Below are 17,597 nucleotides of genomic sequence, written 5' to 3' on the forward strand. Positions count from 1 at the left end.
AGTTATGTCAGCCTTGTGATGATGCAAGTGCTCCTCTGGGATGCAAGGGCACCCTGCTGTTACCATCTCTTCCTTCTTCCCACACACCCTCCCACTCACTGCTGGGTATCCTTCTGTCCTGACATTGTTCCCAAGATCCTCTCCAGCAGCCCACAGGAATTCTGACCTAGTCACTCTACCAGCAATGACCACGTTCAGAGCAGGAATCTCTCCTGCAATGCCTGTCGCCTGGTTTGGGTTAACAGAACACTTCCTCCAGCATCACCTTTCCAATAATTTTATTCTAAACATAATCTTCATTTTTTTTCTTAAAGTAATCTCCCTCTTCTTTGTTCACCCGGTCTTTGCTTAGGCTCCCTGTCCCAGTGGTCCCACCCAGGAGCTTTCTACGATTCCCCTTGCAGATACTTTTCCATCATTATGCTCTTAACAAGGATCTCTCCCCACTGCTGCCTTAGGCCTTTGTGCACTCCTGTTTCTAGATCACATTTCATGGAGCCTCTTTCAACTCTGAATGACTTGCCAAGAAAAATTTAACTGCGCTGCCACTCCTCCCCTTTCTCAGGAAGGCTGCAAAGGGATACTCCTAGTTGAGAAAAACTAGAAGGAGGTGTAAATCCAGAGTATCAGTCTCTCTGCCGACTGGCAGCTCTGTACGTTGTGTGTTTCTGTGAGGGGCTGTCTGCACACTGCTGTGTGTACAGACTCACAAGCCAGGCTAAACCAACCTCTTGTTTTCCTATACAGCACTCATGGCTCTGCAAGGAGTTCCCTTCTTCCTTTCACTTCACGGTAGTCACAAATTACTTGAAAATCAGAATGGCAAATCTGACTCCAGCTACAGGCTTCTGAAACAAATCCCATTAGCAGCATGTGGAGTCACACCTGCACCAAAGGCATGTCTGCTTGGCCCATCTGCATGCAGCATTTCCCAAAACAAGCAATTTCTCACTGTGATAGTGCAGGAAGATTCCTTTGAGGGCACACTGCAAGAATTTACACTACTGCTTGCTTTCTTGGGGTTGTTGCTACACTTAAACCTCAGGCTCTCTACAGCCTGATATTGAATTTCCTCAGCTTCTGACAAAACCCAACGTGTATTTAAACATAGCATATAGTGAATTAACACACCAGCAACACATCGGATTTCCCACATTTACTCCTCAGCATCTCGTCAAAAGACTCATCTTACTCCCAGCAAAATGCTTTCAACTGTCTGTGTTAGGAGAAATAAGAATCCCATAGTGCATGGTTACCACCTTCAGGTAACTATTTGTGATACGAGCCAGGGTTGTTTTCAGTCACATTTCCCTAATGAGATGCATCCTTTTGGTCCAGCTATGCTGCTACAGCACTGTTTTAGAAATGATTCTCACATCTCCTCAAGTTTCTTCAGTGTATACTTTAATTCCTCAGGTGTCAGTCCTGTCAGACTAGAAAAGGAATTACATAGTAAACAGATACCATTAAATGGGCCTTCCATTTTGCCTGCGTTTGATCACCTCACCTACGCCTCAGCATTAATGCTGCTCTCTTCCAATAACTCAAGTCCTTCTCTAAACCATTTCTTCCCACTCTCCCTATGCAAGGGGATATTTCATTGCAAATAAACCTGAGCACAGCTGACTGATATTTTGTTCTACACCAGAAACAGGTCTCACTCTCAGTCTGTAACAGCCACATACAGGAGCTTCAAAAGAATCAAGAAAAAACGCAAAAATTGGGGCCATCTCCAAATACAGGAAACTGTGGTATTAGACTAAATCTCATGGATAAAAAGCCTTCACTTTTCCCTACCTTTATGCTGCACTGACATAAAGAGGCAGGTTTGCATACCTGTGGTGGCTTTAGCTGCCATTAAAAGAAGTACTAACATAGGTATGAAGACACAGTGGCAGACAAACACAGGCTGTAGAACTGCAGGAGGGAGTCTGCACTCAGGCTGCTGTCACCTCTTCCATGCAGCCAGCATCTGGGCCAGCTAGATGATAGATAACTGTGTGCACCACACCATTCATGCACAGGAGAGCTTAGCTCCTCTTTTCATAGAACAGTAAGGGGCTGGAAGGCACCTTAAAGATCATCTAGTGCCAACCCCCTGCCAGGGGCAGGGACACCTCCCACTAGACCAGGCTGCTCAAGGACTTATCTAACTTGGCCTTGAATACCTACAAGGATGGGGCATCCGCAACCTCCCTGGGCAACCTGTTCCAGTGTCTCACCACTCTCACAATAAAGAATTTCTTCTTAAATTCCCTTTCCCCCTTGCACTGATGCCTTAGGTTTTAACTTTTATCTTTTTCAAATCCTGCTCTGCCTAGTGTTTAACTCTGAAGTTTCCTGTGGCCTGTTAGCTGCTGTTCTCTCATGCTGGTTAGACAAACCTCTCTAGGTTTCCACACCAAGGACACCAGGCCACAAAATGTGTAAACTGAAAGCCTCTGAAGGGGGGGCAAACTTGGGGTAATTACATAATGGACTGAGGTTATAATTGGAGAATTAACCCTGATATGCAAATGGACCAAACTTATAAAAGGGTGAAGAACCTGTGACCCAGGGTCCATCCTGGGTGCAGCCTTTGGACTGCCCAGGGTTTACTTTTGAAGGTCCTTCAAATAAATACCTCCTTTTCTTCTCTTATTCTTGTCTGGTCTCTGTGTTTTAGGTGGCCACCTCAGGCATCAGCACATATTTCAAAGGATTTGGGAGTGGAATAAAGGGAAGATGAAGAAAGCTGCCTTGTCCTTCACCAATAAAAGCCGAAAGGCAAATACTAAGGTGCCAACGTGAGCTTGTCTCACCTCCTTCTCCCTGTTGAGCAGCACCAGCTGGCTGTCGGTCAGGATGCAGTATTTCCTCTCCCATGTTGTCATCTCGGTGTAGGGGGACTGGCCGCAGGACAGTCTGTGGGTAGGTGGTCCCTTCACATCTGGGAACAGAAAACCACGACGTTGTTAGCACGTGGCATTAACCACCTGCTTTGCTTTTGCCGTTCTGCAGCGAGATGTGAACCACAACTGCACTCTGTGCTTAGTGGGGCCTGTTTCAGCATTTTAAAAGGCAAAATGGGAATCCTGGGAGGCACAAAAATGGCAATACCAGAGATCAATATAAATGTCTTTGTCAAAGGCTGAAAAATATATTGAAAAGACCAAGAGCTTTTATGAAAACTTAATCTTCCTTCCACTCCCTTCTCAAAACCATGGTTCAAAGGGGTACTGCTCTGAATGTACTCTAAATCTTAATAAAGTATATTATAAATATAATAAAGTGGATTATTTGAGACTGGAGAGATATAGGAAGGAAGACAGGGATCAAGGAAGGCAGGCTTGAAGAAGGGAAGGAAAAATTCAAAGGGATGGGCATTTAATTGAGAAGGGCTTACTAGCAACTTTTGGTGGGGAACCTACTTGATGAAATCGTGCATTTTCATTTAGCCACAGACACTACAGCGACAAAAACTCATACTTGAAAAAAAACCCCCAAAACCACAAACCAAACCATAAACCAACTTGTTTGGTTCCCGGTCCTGATCTATTAAAATTCATTTTAAAATCAATTTCCCATAAGTCTCTCATGATTGTGCTGCGCATGACGTCGTGCCTCTCACTACCAACAAGGTCCCTTCCATCCCAAGCCATTCTAGGATTCTGTGATTCATCTCTTTATAAAGTTCTGATATTAAGTTCTGGTTGCTTTGTAAGATTAAGTTTCACTTTTATCTTGCAATCTAGTTCTATGCAACTTGCTTGCAACGATCTAAAAACCATCAACGTAGACACTGTAGATACCTCAACTCTCAAGGGTCTAAAACAGACACTGCAAAAATCAAGGGACTCCAGGACCTCCTTTAGCTGTTTCAGGAACAAACTGAGCGTTCAAACCCAAAATGTTTTGCAACATTACCCGCCGTTCAGCACACACAGTAATACGCACGGAGATAACGCAGCTGCTTCTCGTCGCTTCTCCCCAGCGCCACCACTAGAGGCCAGCGAATCCTCAATCACCCAGCACCTTCCAGGGAGAGCCAGCCCAAACGCCAGCCTTAAACCTGCACTAAGGAACCCCTCCAGCTCACTTCCCTGCTTGCAGCCCCTGCATGTGCCACCTCGTTATCAAAAACGCTGCAACGTCTTCATGCCCCCTTCCTGCACCTTTGCGTCTGCACTGCAGGGAATGCGTCGGCTTCTAGAGCCAGACTCGGAAGGTGCCTTTCAGCTGCGTTAGGATTTTTGTGATGGTTCAGAGAAGTGCTTGAAACAGGTAACCTTTAAGCAAGAGAAAGGAGAGGGCTGCGTGGCTCCTGCTGCTCTGAATGATGAACAAGTGCGCCTCTGCGCCCTTAATTTCAGGTAAAATAATGCAGGGAAGAAGCTGAGATGCAGAATCAGGCTCCACACTGTTACTTCTCCAACACAACTCGGTCTGTGAGAGTGGCAACTAGGGCTGTGTGTCTCAAAATTGTCCCAAACTCTAATTAAGTGTAAGCATAATTAAGGGAAACCACCATAAGCTCTGTGAAGCAAAAGTGCATTTGTGCACACTCCTGGAGCACAGCAGACTCTCCCACAAGTTATGTATTAGTCCATCTTACAGACACGAACCCTCCAGGTAGATTTTTGGCTTAACTGCAACTCACATTTATCATGGTGTCCAACCAAAAAATCAAACCAGATGTAAAATAAAACCACTGCTGCTCCTGCTTAGACCTTGGCTTCCCAAACAGCAGCACATGAGCCCTACCCCTGCCTCAGCACGACAGACCTGGCAGAGAGCAGAGGAGCGAGGAGGACGAAGCCATGAGCTCCTGGCATGAGTGTGCTACAGAAACGGGGAGAGGAGAGCTCTGGGGATCTGGTCTCCTGGGCAAGGAGAGCACATGATCAATCAGCAGGGGGAGAAAAGGATGGAGGCGTGCGTGCCCTGTCCTGCTCGTGTGGGTGGGCTGGCAGCGAGAGTGCCTCCAGCTGCTGCGCTGAGCAGTAACCAAGTAAACTGTATTTGGAACTGCCAGCAAACTTTCTGAGGGCAAAAGAAAACCCTCCCAGACCGTCGGCTCCGACACAGAATCTACAGTCACGACTTGCCCAGCCCCAAAAGATTTTTGCGTTATGATTTCTTCTAACTACAGGCCTTGGCAGGATACCATCCAACTGATCCATGGGCTGCACAAAGGAATCGAAGAACAGAACGACTTCTTCCACTGCAACAACAACTCCAGGACTTCACTGAGTCATCGGGTGCTGTGAGCCAGCCACAGCTCTGTTGCCAAGTGGGTTGGCTACGTCAGAACAGCTTTGCACAGGCTGCTGGCAGAGTGACATGCCATGCTGGTGTCTGGAGCTGTCAATCAGCCCTGGAGAACACCACAGCAACAGCATTTTGTGTTTGTATTGGGATCCTTCTGAACGCATGTCGGGGCACAGCCCCACCAGCCCTGCAAGCCTGACCAAGTGCTCTCTTCAGCACGCTGCTTTTCCAGAGGATCAGATCCTGGAGCTTCAGTCCTCTCCCCAAGCTGACGCTGCAAGCACATCGCAAACTACACGGACGCAGAATGCGTGTTCCCAGAAAACTCACGGCAACAAAGACCTGAGCGCAGCTTTGGTGCATCAGTCCCACCTATTTAAATTATTTCTCAGCTCTCCCTCCTGCACGGCTGCTATCTTTGGAGCCTCTCACAACAGCTGTGACTTCAAAATTTATTCTGAAGTATGTTACCAGTTCAGACAGAAGACTCTTTGGGACTTTGCACAGTATCACATACACACTTGGTCGCCTCACAAACCCTGTTCTGCTTTCCGGCACTCTTCGTCTTTGGTTTTCATTTTACGTTCTTGGCTCCAACTTTTCACGTGAATGTAATAAAACCCACTGAGCTCTTCCACTGAAGCCCCATAAAACTAATCAACCACCATTTGAATCGCTATAGAAGTGAATTGCAAGAAGTCCATGTGTAACTAGGAACAGACTTTTGGGAAAGACCGCAGGTCAGGACTGTTCTTTCTAACTGCGGGGCTGCTCTCTGTCAGCTCCTACAGCAAGGCTTGAGCTCTGGAGATGAATGATCACTCACTGATGAATGCAACTTCAGACAGGAGCTGAAGATCAGGGAGGTGCATCTGAAAGCTCTGAGTCTGCAGATGTTACGTGAGGGATAGGCTCGTGCAGCCACACACCTAAATAGGCAAGCTCTGGTGACAGAAGATTTCTCTCGGGTCTGATGCAATCCCTTCATTCTGCAGCACTACAATGAGGCATTCAAGCAAGCAGATCAGCCAGTCTACACACAGGATTAAAGGTCAGGCCTTATGTGCCTTCAAATGCTAATATCAGTTAAGTAACAGCTTGGAAAAAATCCCCTTCTTGGTACATCCCTGCCGCTGCCTCCTGCCACATCAGACATTGCTGAAGACTGGAAACTGCGTTGTTTTTCCTCAGGGCTCTGAAATGCCACTAGGCATGTTATAAATACCCACAAAGCTCCCTTTCTTTCAGTCAGATGACAACTTGTACCTTAGTATTCTTGAAGTACAGGGCTTATTTTTAAAGAAGGGGGGAAATAGAGGGACAGTGATGCCATAATCACACATCAACAACAGAAGTGTTGAGTGGTGCAGGGCGAGGGAACACAGAAAGCAGCAGCCAGTGCCAAGCCAATCCCCACAGACAGGGTAGGCCATCTTAGGAAAACTGATGGCAGTTTAGTAGTATTGATGGAGCACAACAGGGCTGTCAGATGGGAACATTTCTGAAAGCTTCCATTGCAAACATGCAACAGTTATTTTCCTTAAAACTCCAAATGCATTCATGAGTGGAGAATATTTTCCAAAACAGCAGGCAATGGGCAGAATCAGAAAATTATTTCCAAGGGATAATGGGTGTTTCAGTGCCATTTAGTCCTCAACAGCTCTTCTACAACCAGAAGAGCGGCATCTCCTCTCCTCAGAGCTAGCGAGAAGGACAGAATTACCAGAAATCAAGCCAACAGAACTACATTAAAGGCAAATCCAGGCCTTCAGTCTCTGCCAAAAAGCACTCTCTACTTACCATCAATAGAAACACAGAAACAACCCTCCATCCCAGTGATGACAAGAGCACCCCTGGCACACCTCAGAGCTCCTTTTTCTGAACTGCACTATTCCTATGGTGAAATCAAGGGCTAACTGAAGCACTTGCCAAATTCTCCTCGACTTTATTAGGGTCCGTATTCTGTTCCTAGTATTTCCAACAAGGAGCTGCCAAGCAGCTGAGTAACTAATGTAGTGGCCAAGTTTGTATGCTGGGAGGAATTTTTTTCCCCTGAAGAGAGATTAGTAGGAGCCCTAACACCTTTTGACAACAGGTCTGCTTGCGCAATGTCAATGTTTCCACAGTGTTTTATGTACTTGCCATAGAGACAGGGTGAGAGAAAAGCCTTTTAGGTAAGTGCTGTCATCTGAGAGCTTGTCAGAACCCCAACCTACCCAGCTGTGCATGACCACACAATCCAGTTTGAGTAACCAGCAGTTCCAACTTTCATCAAGCACGTTTGAGCAGAAGTTGAAACAAGCCTTACCACTGACATGAAGCTTCAAAGATAAATACCAACTACAAGTCCTTTCACTAAACTTCCACCATCTCAAAGCCCCTGAAGGGCACTCAAGAGAAAGATGTGGCAGAAAGGGAAATACACAGCATGCTCCATTCCCTCGAAGCTTGGAACAGGACAGGATTTGTGCAAAAGAAGTCACTAATGTCAGTGAAAATAAACAGCAACAGCAGCTCTGTGACACACAGCTGTGTGTGCATGTGCACCTAGTTCAGACAGCTGTTGATGCTCAGATGAAGATCTGCAGGATGTAGAAGGGAGTTCAAGGGCCCCTGCCCTGAGAGCAGATGCAGGCGTCAGAGCAATCCTGGCCCAGCTGTAAGAGGGACAATCTCAACATTTGCACAGAGGGTAGAGGATGAGAGAGGATGGTCAGCCACCGAGGGGCTGCTAGGGAAAGCACAATCCAGGCAACTTCTGTTTTCTCTCATGCTGATACCCAGAGCTCTTGTTTGCGTTTCTTACTTCTCAAACCAACTCCCAGCCACGTGCAATGGTTTCTGATCCAGCCGAGATCAGAACAGTGCAGACAGCCACTATCAAAAACAACCGTTCAAAGAGAAACCTACCATGATGTACAAATTCACTGGGAAGAGGAAGGGACCCTCCTCCTCCAGGTTTGTGTGGACAACCACCACACTGCCCCAACACAGCAAACACAATGCTCATGACTAATGGCGTGGTATCAGGAAAACTCAGCACACGCTGTGTGTGGCCACGCAGAGACTCCCATGCTACAGAGAAAACATGGTGCTCTCAGGGCTGATTAATTCTTCTCTGAATCACAATGCACTTACAAATACAACCAGCACGCATTAGGAATGGCACCATTAATCTTGGCATTTTGTTTCAAAGCACAATGTGGCCACTGACTGCAGGTTTTCTAGGAAGCTTCCCACAGCTGCCCGTGAGGCACGGCAGTGCTCACTTGCCCCTCTAAACCACTCTGTGGCACGGCTCTGTTTCAGCCAAGAGGTACCCACATTTTCATGGTCAGCAACAGATCCCTGGCGAAGCAGGTGGCATTTTAAGTGTAGAAAGTGTGAGCAGATCCTTTGGGATGAGAGGCACGCCATTTATGTAGGATGTTATTACAGAGGTAAGTATCTAGTGTGAATTCCTCCCGTTACATTTAATAGCCACACTCAACGAAGTTCAGTACACATGCACCGGCCAGCCCTCGATCCAGCTGAATCCAGTTGCTCTCCTCCAGCAGCTGCGTGCAATGATGACCAAATTCTGGTATGGAAATCTGATATCCTGGGTAGGAGGTAAAGAAAGCTTAGTCAAACCAGCAGGTTTCAGGGATCCCAGAAGCTCTCACGCCAACCGCTTACAGCCAAAACACTACCTGGAAAACCCATTCTGCACAGAATAAAGTCATAAAGGGTTTAAGTAGGTGAAAACAGTATTTTAGAGGCTGGCAGAAGCCATGACCAGTGCCATGACTTTCTCAGATTGCGACGTATTTGGCACTGTGACACATGTTCTTCACAAGATCTTTAATTTTTCTAGCATAGGCCAATCTTGCCAATCGAACCTATTAACTTTCCACTGCTCTTTTATTGAGTGGCAGTGATCAGACACAGTCTCAAGACTGGTTTTCCACTCCCCCAATGAAGAACCTCATGAGCCACAGAGAGATTAAAGTGAAAACTGTTCAGTCAGGTGCAGTTTTCATGCCCTGTGTCCTCAAAGACATGTGACTGTGGCAATTTTCATGCTTGCTGTGTGTGCTTCCATTGCCCTACCATCAGTATGTCAGCTCTGGGAGACGGAATCTCTTAAAATTTAGGGATGGGAGGTCCGAAGGTATCTGCTGTTCACTGCTTACAGGTGAGGTCCTAAGGATTTTCGCTTCCTCTGAATGAGGACTGCGTGTCTCCTCTGCCAACGGCTAAAGGCATCGCTTTTCCCCACCCGCCGCTGAAAGCTTTGCCAAGAGCTGTGATGGGGTGGGAGAAGGGTCACCTGGCTGCTCGGAATTTCTCACATGCAGCAGTCTCTCACCTCAGCACCAAGGAAGAAAGATTAACCTTTAAAACTCAAAGAGTGAGCATCAACGTTTTGTCCGCTACCAGAGCTACCAGCCAGACTCTTGGATTTCCTACGGACTTTTTGCACTAAGAAAATATGGCAGGAGCAATTTTTACGTGGGAAGCAATAAACCATCAGATGAGCGAATGCCTTAGCAGCCAAGGGCTGTCTCCTCTGCAACCAGCAGGAGACAAAATACAGAATGCTACTGTTCAACAAGCCTGGCATCTCCCAGCAGGATGGGCTCTCGCTGCCTCTCCTCGCTGACATCATTCCCAGCCCTTCAATTCCTCCCCTAGGAGAGATCTGACTTGTTTGTACAGGAGTCAGCCGGCAGCGAGCAAGGTACAGCAGCCTCCCTCCTGCAGCTGAGCTCCCAGGCGGCTCTGCCAACTTCCCTTGGGCCCGAGTCAATACATCTGCCCTGTTCTTGCAACGTCACCACTGTGCCTATCTACAGCTCAGGAGTTTTCACACCAGGCCTGAGACTACGGCAGAGATCAGCCAAGATTTCCCTTCTCCCTTCCCCGTAACACGCGCAGTTCCAAACCCAAACCTTTCCCAAGGCTTGCGCTAACACGTCTGCCACCCCCAGCCCCTGATACTTCCTAAAAGGGCTCAGTGTTCCCTGGTACCCAAGGGCTCTGCAGAAGCTCGAGAGCACAAATTCAGTTAGGCCACAACCATGCGAGCAGTTTCACCGAGATTTTATTTTCAAAAGCAAAATTTATGGAGCTGTTCCAAAAAAGAAACCGCAAGTCTTAAAATCTTACGACTAGTTTAGTGAGCAGATGCTGAGTGTGCCAACAGTCTCAAGCTTTCTTGAAAAGTCCTAAAAAATAAGAGCTAAGGAACTAACAGCAGAGGCAAAAATTAGGCAAAAAGCTCAGATTGGCCTGGCAGGGTAATTTTGATTAAAAAGCAGAAAGTTGCACCAGCTTGCTGTCACCAAGCAGCTTCTTTGAGCAAAAGGTGTGGGAGCTCTTAATAGCAGTTTGAAGCCACCAATTAGCTTGAATACTACTGAGCTCCTCTAAGCTTCTTACTTGCTGCCTAGCCGATTGCTACCGCTCAGCTTACAAAGGGTAATTGATCCTCGCTTCCCCCCGCTGCGCCTCGCTCCCTGTCCCCGTCCTCGTGGGCTGCACCCAGCCTGGTCCAGGGGACACACCGTGAAGGATGTGCCTGTTGGGAGACATCAGCACCTTCCCACGTGGACCAGTGCCAGCCGCCTCCAATCAGGCAATCACCGTGCGCTCGGTGGCTCAACAAGCGGAACCAGAAATCACAGCCCAATCAAGGTGGGGATGTCCCAAATCCTGCAGGTGCGCCCCGTGCTCCCTGCGCCCCTGCCTGCGAACAAGCGCCTCATTGTGCAGCCTTGTAAATCTCATGACATCACCACAACAGAAGCTGCTGCCCGTGTGAAAAACCAATTTGGTTCCCAGGATACCTAAGATTTCAAATAAGCCGCAGTTGCTTGAAGCCATTGCTGTGACCCTTCCTTCAATGCTAAGCAGGTTTCCCTTCCTTCTTATTCAGGTCTCGCTCCCTGCCCAGGACCACTCATCTTTGCTCCTGAATATTAAGTACATTTTTCTCTCACAGCTGAATTCCCACTTGGCCTACAAAACACTTTGGAATCTCAAAACAGAAACGGTTATTACAAACCTGTAGAGAGGATTATAAAAGATTACATGCCCCTATTACATAGCTGCCAAGTTCTGAGAAGGTTCTCAAGTGACACTTCTCCCCAAAGCAAGGAGAGGCTTTCGTGAGAGGTTTAGAAAGCAGAAAAGTGAAGAATAGCAGAAAAGTTAATTATTCGTGGGAGAAAAAAAAGTCTGCAGTTTTTCCTCTTAATTTATGCATGGTCCTTTTTTTACCCAGCTCTATGCCCTTCACCTTGTTCTCTCCTCTGCAGTGCTTGCTCTCACCAACCCCTAATCTCCATCTCACAGCCTCTTCAGCAGCAGGCATCCAGAGTGGGCTGTTCCTTCTTTATTCTTTATTTTTTGCAGCAGTGCAGGAAGAGGACAAAAGAAAAAAATGTCCTGAACTTAAAAAGGACCTTGGCCCAAGGCAGCTGTGCAGAAAAAACCCCAACAAAACAATTTGAAGGCAAAAGCTCCTCAGTTCCTGCACATATTTTTGGTGCACACACACAAAAACGTACCAGTGTGCTTGAGGTCAAAATTAAGAGTGTGTGGCACAAGCAGTGCACAGAGCTTGGCAAAAGCACCAACACCACAGCTCGCAGACCCCTTTACCCCTACCCTTGCCAAGAAGGCATCAGCCAGCTGACATTCATCTGTCACAGACCTCTCTCAAGAGAGCAGGACCCTTCTGCTCTCTCCTGTCGAGGAGGGAGGAATGGGAATGGCAAAGGCAGGGAAGCGTTTCTGCGGAGACAAGGAGGAGCCCCGGGAACAGAGCAGGGGATGGGACAGTGCCCACAACAAGTTCCAGATGAACGACTGACAAGCAAACCCGCTGTCTTCCAGCACAGCCCAAACTATACCATGCAGGCTTGTCTCTTTTACAAGCTTTCATCTTTGGCTTCCTTTCCAGAAAGCAGATATTTTCATTGTCACTGATCCCACCCTATAAACTTCATTTGCCAGAGCAATGGCAGGGTTGCTGAATTCCCCTTCTCTGAAACCCACCTCTACAGAAACACACCCTAGGTGATCTCAAACCAGCCCTTCCTGTGTGTGGTGGTGTTTATGACAAGAAAGGATAAAGGAAAAAAGAAGAGTAATATGAAAAAAAACCCCACAATGATCGCACATGATGCTTTAAATGCTCGCTCACCCTGCCACCACTGCACAGCTGGCTGCTGCTGTACAATTCTAGCTATTTTCAGCCTGAATGTTTCCTCATGGCTGGGGTAGACACAAGAAGCAATCAGGTGCTTCTTTTGGGTTTGGGTTCTTTCTTGCCTCGACAGACTTGGGGGAAAAGGGAAAAGAGGAGTTGTGAGCACTGCTGACGTCACATAGAGGGGAGCTTATTTCCCTTGTCAAAGGGAGAGTTCACAGGACACTAAAACCTGCTGCAATAATGTGCATTTTTTTGCATATTAACCAGGTCATTCAGGCATATAGGCTAAAGTTAGCTTTCATATTTTAACCACCTAAAACAAATGACTTAGTAAGGCACCTCCTCAAGGGATTCAAATATAATGTACAAGAAGCCCTGCAGTACTCCCCATGCTATTTAGACAGACCCATTCTGCTTCCTTCTGGCACCTTCAAAATGTCTTCAGAAGAACCTGGAACCACCAGGTTATTACATACCAATTAGTTGATCTGGCCTACTTAAAAGCAAAAGCACCAGAACGCTCCTCATTCCATTTTCCTCACCAACATCTGAAAAGTCTCCATGCATCTCAGTAAATCAATGCTAATAAACAAAAGATTGGACCTTTTTCATCATTTAATGATAGTTCAGACACAAAACTTTAGAGGAAGGAGACTGGGTCTTATAAAAGTGCAATGGGGATCCCGAGCCATATTTAGATTTATGCAAAGAGATGTCTTATGGCAAATAACCTGAATCCCACACTTCATGCAGTACAGCAACGACCTGTAGTACCTCTTTCATCAGCTCTACCCTTTAACCTTCAGTTAAGGGTTATGTGAGGTTGGTTTCCCTGTGTAATTTAACCCAGCTATTGCACCTGGTTTAGGGAGGGAAAGCCGGCTTGGGCAGAAAAATCCCCTTTGGTTAAGCATAAGGAGGTCACCACCACCATGGTCAAAGCAGGACATTGAGCTGCAGGCTGGCATCAAGGCTCAGGAGCCTCCTGACTCAGAGTGCTTTGCTCTCCTCATTACCACACAATGCCAGGATTGGCAAATCAAGCTTAATTTTGTTCCAAAATTTCAGCATATAGTGGGTGATTTCTTTCTTCTTGCCTACTCCACGTGATATTGCCCGGAGAAGCCGTGTGGAAGTTTCAAAAACCAGGTTGGACAGGGCTCGGAGCAACCCAGTCGAGAGGAAGATGTCCTTGCCCACGGCAGAGGGCTGGAACTGGATGATCTTTAAGATCCCACCCAACCTCAGCCACTTTAGGATTCCGTGTTGTGGGAAACCAGCCGTGAAAGAAAGAGGCAACACAGGAAGAAGTAACAGCACCAGGCAGAGAACTGCAGGTGCTGAGCTAACCCTGTGCCAGGGGAAGGACGTTTCTTGGTTTGGACATTTCTGCCATGCCGTGCTCAAGGCTCCTGAGGTACCACCTCAACGGGTGGAGCAGGTTCCCTGTGCTTTTGGCAAACCCCAAGCAGCATGATTAATGTATCCTTTGAGGATGGGCTGGCTAATTAAAAGGATCTGGAGGCAGGGTGCAGCATTTCAGGTACTCTTCAGCTGGGTTTTCCCTCTACTTAATGCTTCCTCCTCTTTCCAGTAGCTTAGGCTGTGACGAATAAAGGCCACATCCTCACCCCAAACACTCTCTCCCCTTGAGCCCTCACCTACTTACTTTCTTCCTCCTGACTCCTGCTCTGTTCCCCAAGAGTTGTAAAATACAAAGCTCCTGAAGACCAAACATCGTGTTCTTCACTACGCTGCTTTTTAGCTGATTTGTATTTTCGAGCCAGATTTTTGTACTGTAAATCTATATTTTAAATTATATTTGAGTTCATATTTACATCTCATGCCTAAGCACAAACATGCACTTGTTCCCAGACGTCTTCCCTGCTGTATGCTTTGCAAACTGACATCACAAAGCTCCCACGGCACATCCAAACCCCCTTCTGTCCGAAGGGTAGAGCCACAGGTGGCCCTCTCCAAAATCCCAGAAGGAGAACACATGAACTCAGCAAGGATAAATAATAACCAGTGGAGAGAAAATGTCTGTCCTCCAGCAATGCTAAACAGAAATTTATAGGTCACAACCTTGCACAAACAGGCCTGGTAACATCTAATTAGCAGTCCTGCTGAGCAATTGCATCTCATAACAGTAAATCCAACCAGAGCAGGGGAAAAGGGAGAGGAGGGTTTTTATAGAAATGCACTTAATTGTAATATTTTGAAGAGATTTGCTTTATGTTGCTGTTTAGTGGGGATCCCCTCCCCAGCAGGAACAATCAACCCACACCACTGGGTTTATGAGTTATTACTGAAGTACATTTCACTCCTATTGGGAAACAACTTAGAAGGGCAGCCCAGGTTTTTATTAATTATTTTATTTTTAAATTGAAATGCTAAGAATTCTTTTTGCTGCCAGAAGATGGGTGGAGGAGCCAAGGAAAGTTCACATACGCAAGAGACTATTAACTAGAACCAACTTGGACAATACATTCGAGAAGCATTTCCTTCCAGCTACTGTAGAGAGCTGTCCTTAACATGCCTTTACTTAAGCAGCCAATTTTCCACCGAGTACAATGAGATTTCAAAACACACAAGAAATCGGAGTATAAACAGACACAAACATCCCACTTAGTGACATAACAAAAGAAAATACGGGGCAAAAAGCTTGAGCTTCTCTATTTTCTGCCCTTCATGAAATACCTTGGCATTTTACACACACTCTGCTCCCCCTTCTCTTTTTTTCTTTCCTTTTTAGTGATAGTATTATCACAAAATACCTGGCTTAGCTGTCCTAATGGTGTTCCTGAACAAAAAATTATTTCTGAGGGTTGCGGGTTAAATCTCACCCAATATTATGGCACAAGGAACGGGGTTCCAGAGGAAACAAGCGGCTGACAAAGCAGGAATGAGGCAGCAGCAGCAGGGACAGCAGGAAGGAGTGGTGAGCCGGGCAGAGCTGGTCCCTGCCAGCAGCACAAAGCAAGAACGTTTAAAATACGCATGGAGATCGTGCCACAGACAGCAGGATGACAAACAGATGAGAGGCAGCACCAAAGAGTGAAAGACTAAGGAACAACTCCCTTTTTTCAAGAGTTTTAGCTTGCCAGAGACAGATGGTGCTGCTTCCACATGGTTAGAGCTGGATGGTACCCTACCCCCCAACTCCTGACGGATGTCAAGCCTATTTTTGTAAATCTCTGGTGATAAAAACCATCCATGGCATCTTGTTCATTTCCTCCTCACTACTTAGTCTGCCAAAAACTTTAAGCTCTGCTTTCCTTGCCACATCTACAGACCAGCACTATTTGTCCTGCTCTCAGTGACTAATGATGATTGTGCACATCCCTTGTCTTTGCAAAAGCCTTTTTCAACAGGAGCACAAGGGCTGCAAATGGTATCTCAGTACCTGGGACCACTTTTGTTAGCCCTGAAGCAATCAGACAAAATGATGAAAAGAAAAAAAAAAATCTATTTTTTTTCCCTCCAAACTCTCATGTGATTAAAATCCATTAAAATGCAAACAGACTTGAATTTTATTTTATCCATCAGTGACCACACTTCACTGTCCCTGGGCTATGGCTGTCTCTTTGTGAATTCCCTGCACGTAAGAGGAGCCAAGCTCTAGGTTTAGGAGCAATCAATCTAGCAAACCTCGCTAAATATATACGTGTGTGTATGTTTCGTAACGATTTCCATTTTTCAAGTTGATTTACATTGATCATTGAAAAGTACATTCAGCCTCATGTTTGCTTAGCTCTGAATAAACAAAGCGAAGGCTGTTGGGTATCCAAAGACAAATGAGACATTACAGATGTAGACAAAACCTATCATCACCCTGAAAGCGTTTCTCTTTGAAATTATATAGCCATGCAGAAGTTATTCAGAGTGGAGATTGCTGTATGTGTTTTTAATTCAGGCCAGGCCAGTCGGGGGCAGGGAGGGAGTCTGATGAGCCTTTACACTGTCACTTTTTTCCATCTGTGTACCTGACAATTCAGAAATGTCCGACTCTCTAAGGATGTTTTCCTTTCCCTTGCGTTCCCTAGCTTCCATTTCTCAGGACAGGTCTCCTCAGGTCCATATGTCTAAGTGCATATACAACACACCCACCTGGATTTTTACCATTAAAATGACAACAAACACATCAACATCCATTTGAATATGGAACTCCACATCAAGCACAACCATGCAAACCCAGTACAGCCAGTGCCCCAGCTGGCTTCATACTGCACAGGAGTATTTCTTTCTCATCTGCAGACCTTGTCCCCTTTTGCAGATAGAAACCCCCTGTTTCAGGGCCAGGGTGGAAATTATAGTTTCCACAGTAACAGTAGGAAGGTGGCGGAAGTCTGGGCACACATGCTGCACAGCACAGCCAGGCTCCTGCACTTGGTGGCTGCTGGCTCTACAAGATGCCACATACCCACCCAATAAATTGTTTTAGTTCCTGTGCAAACACAAATTTTTCAATTGATATGTTTGAGCCATTCATGTCTTATGTCAAACTAACTCAAAACTCCTGCTCTACATGGACAATTCCCCCCAGAAACAAAAACCAATGGCATTTTACAATTATATTTAAGGACCTCCACTTCTGCTTGTAGGCATGAAGCATTCACGGAAAGCTCAGAAGAAACTCCCCGATGAAGAAGGGAAAACGTATTTCCTGGAAAGAAGTCTTCCCCTTTTAGAGTATATCCAAGCAGGAGCTAAGGAACTGTCATTATAATAACAAGCTCCTCGGGCAGGTTTTGTGGCTCCCTGCTGCTGTGCATACACCAGCTGAAAACACCTTGTTAGCACAGCTAAAGCAGGGAACACAGCAGTCACGTCTGTGTGAGGAGGGGGAACACCTCATTAGCAGTGCTGCGCTGGGTCTGGGCAGACCCCACAGCAGTCCCAGCTCCCCAGCCCTGGCCTGTGCCCACCAGCACTCGAATGTGTGGGAGGGCACCAGCCTGATTTTGGCCATGCACAGGATTTGCCTGGGCAGGGCCAAGACAGAGAACTTTGCACCACCTTTTCCTGACATATGTAGGTTTGCTCTTTCCTTAGCATTAATCACATACTCTGACTTTGCTGAAGGACCAGGGTGACCACCTCGGACATTTCCTTGAGATTATGTATTAATAGTAAAAGATATAAA

At 46.5% G+C, this 17,597-nt stretch overlaps 1 protein-coding gene across 12 annotated transcripts in view; it reads right to left on the minus strand.

The window, feature by feature from the left end:
* The window catches only part of RASAL2 (RAS protein activator like 2), a 163,836-nt gene that overhangs the window by 78,387 nt on the left and 67,852 nt on the right, over positions 1 to 17,597 (minus strand). For 11 of the 12 annotated variants that reach the window (XM_032117483.1, XM_032117485.1, XM_032117484.1 and 8 more), the window contains exon 2: positions 2,802 to 2,929. In XM_032117483.1, coding sequence (XP_031973374.1) covers positions 2,802 to 2,929 — 128 coding nt within the window. Of the gene's footprint in view, positions 1 to 2,801; positions 2,930 to 17,597 lie in introns of those variants that run through there. The other variant, XM_032117489.1, reaches the window with a different exon arrangement.

The sequence above is a fragment of the Corvus moneduloides genome, chromosome 9 (genome assembly GCF_009650955.1).
Source record: "Corvus moneduloides isolate bCorMon1 chromosome 9, bCorMon1.pri, whole genome shotgun sequence".
NCBI classification, from domain to species: domain Eukaryota; kingdom Metazoa; phylum Chordata; class Aves; order Passeriformes; family Corvidae; genus Corvus; species Corvus moneduloides.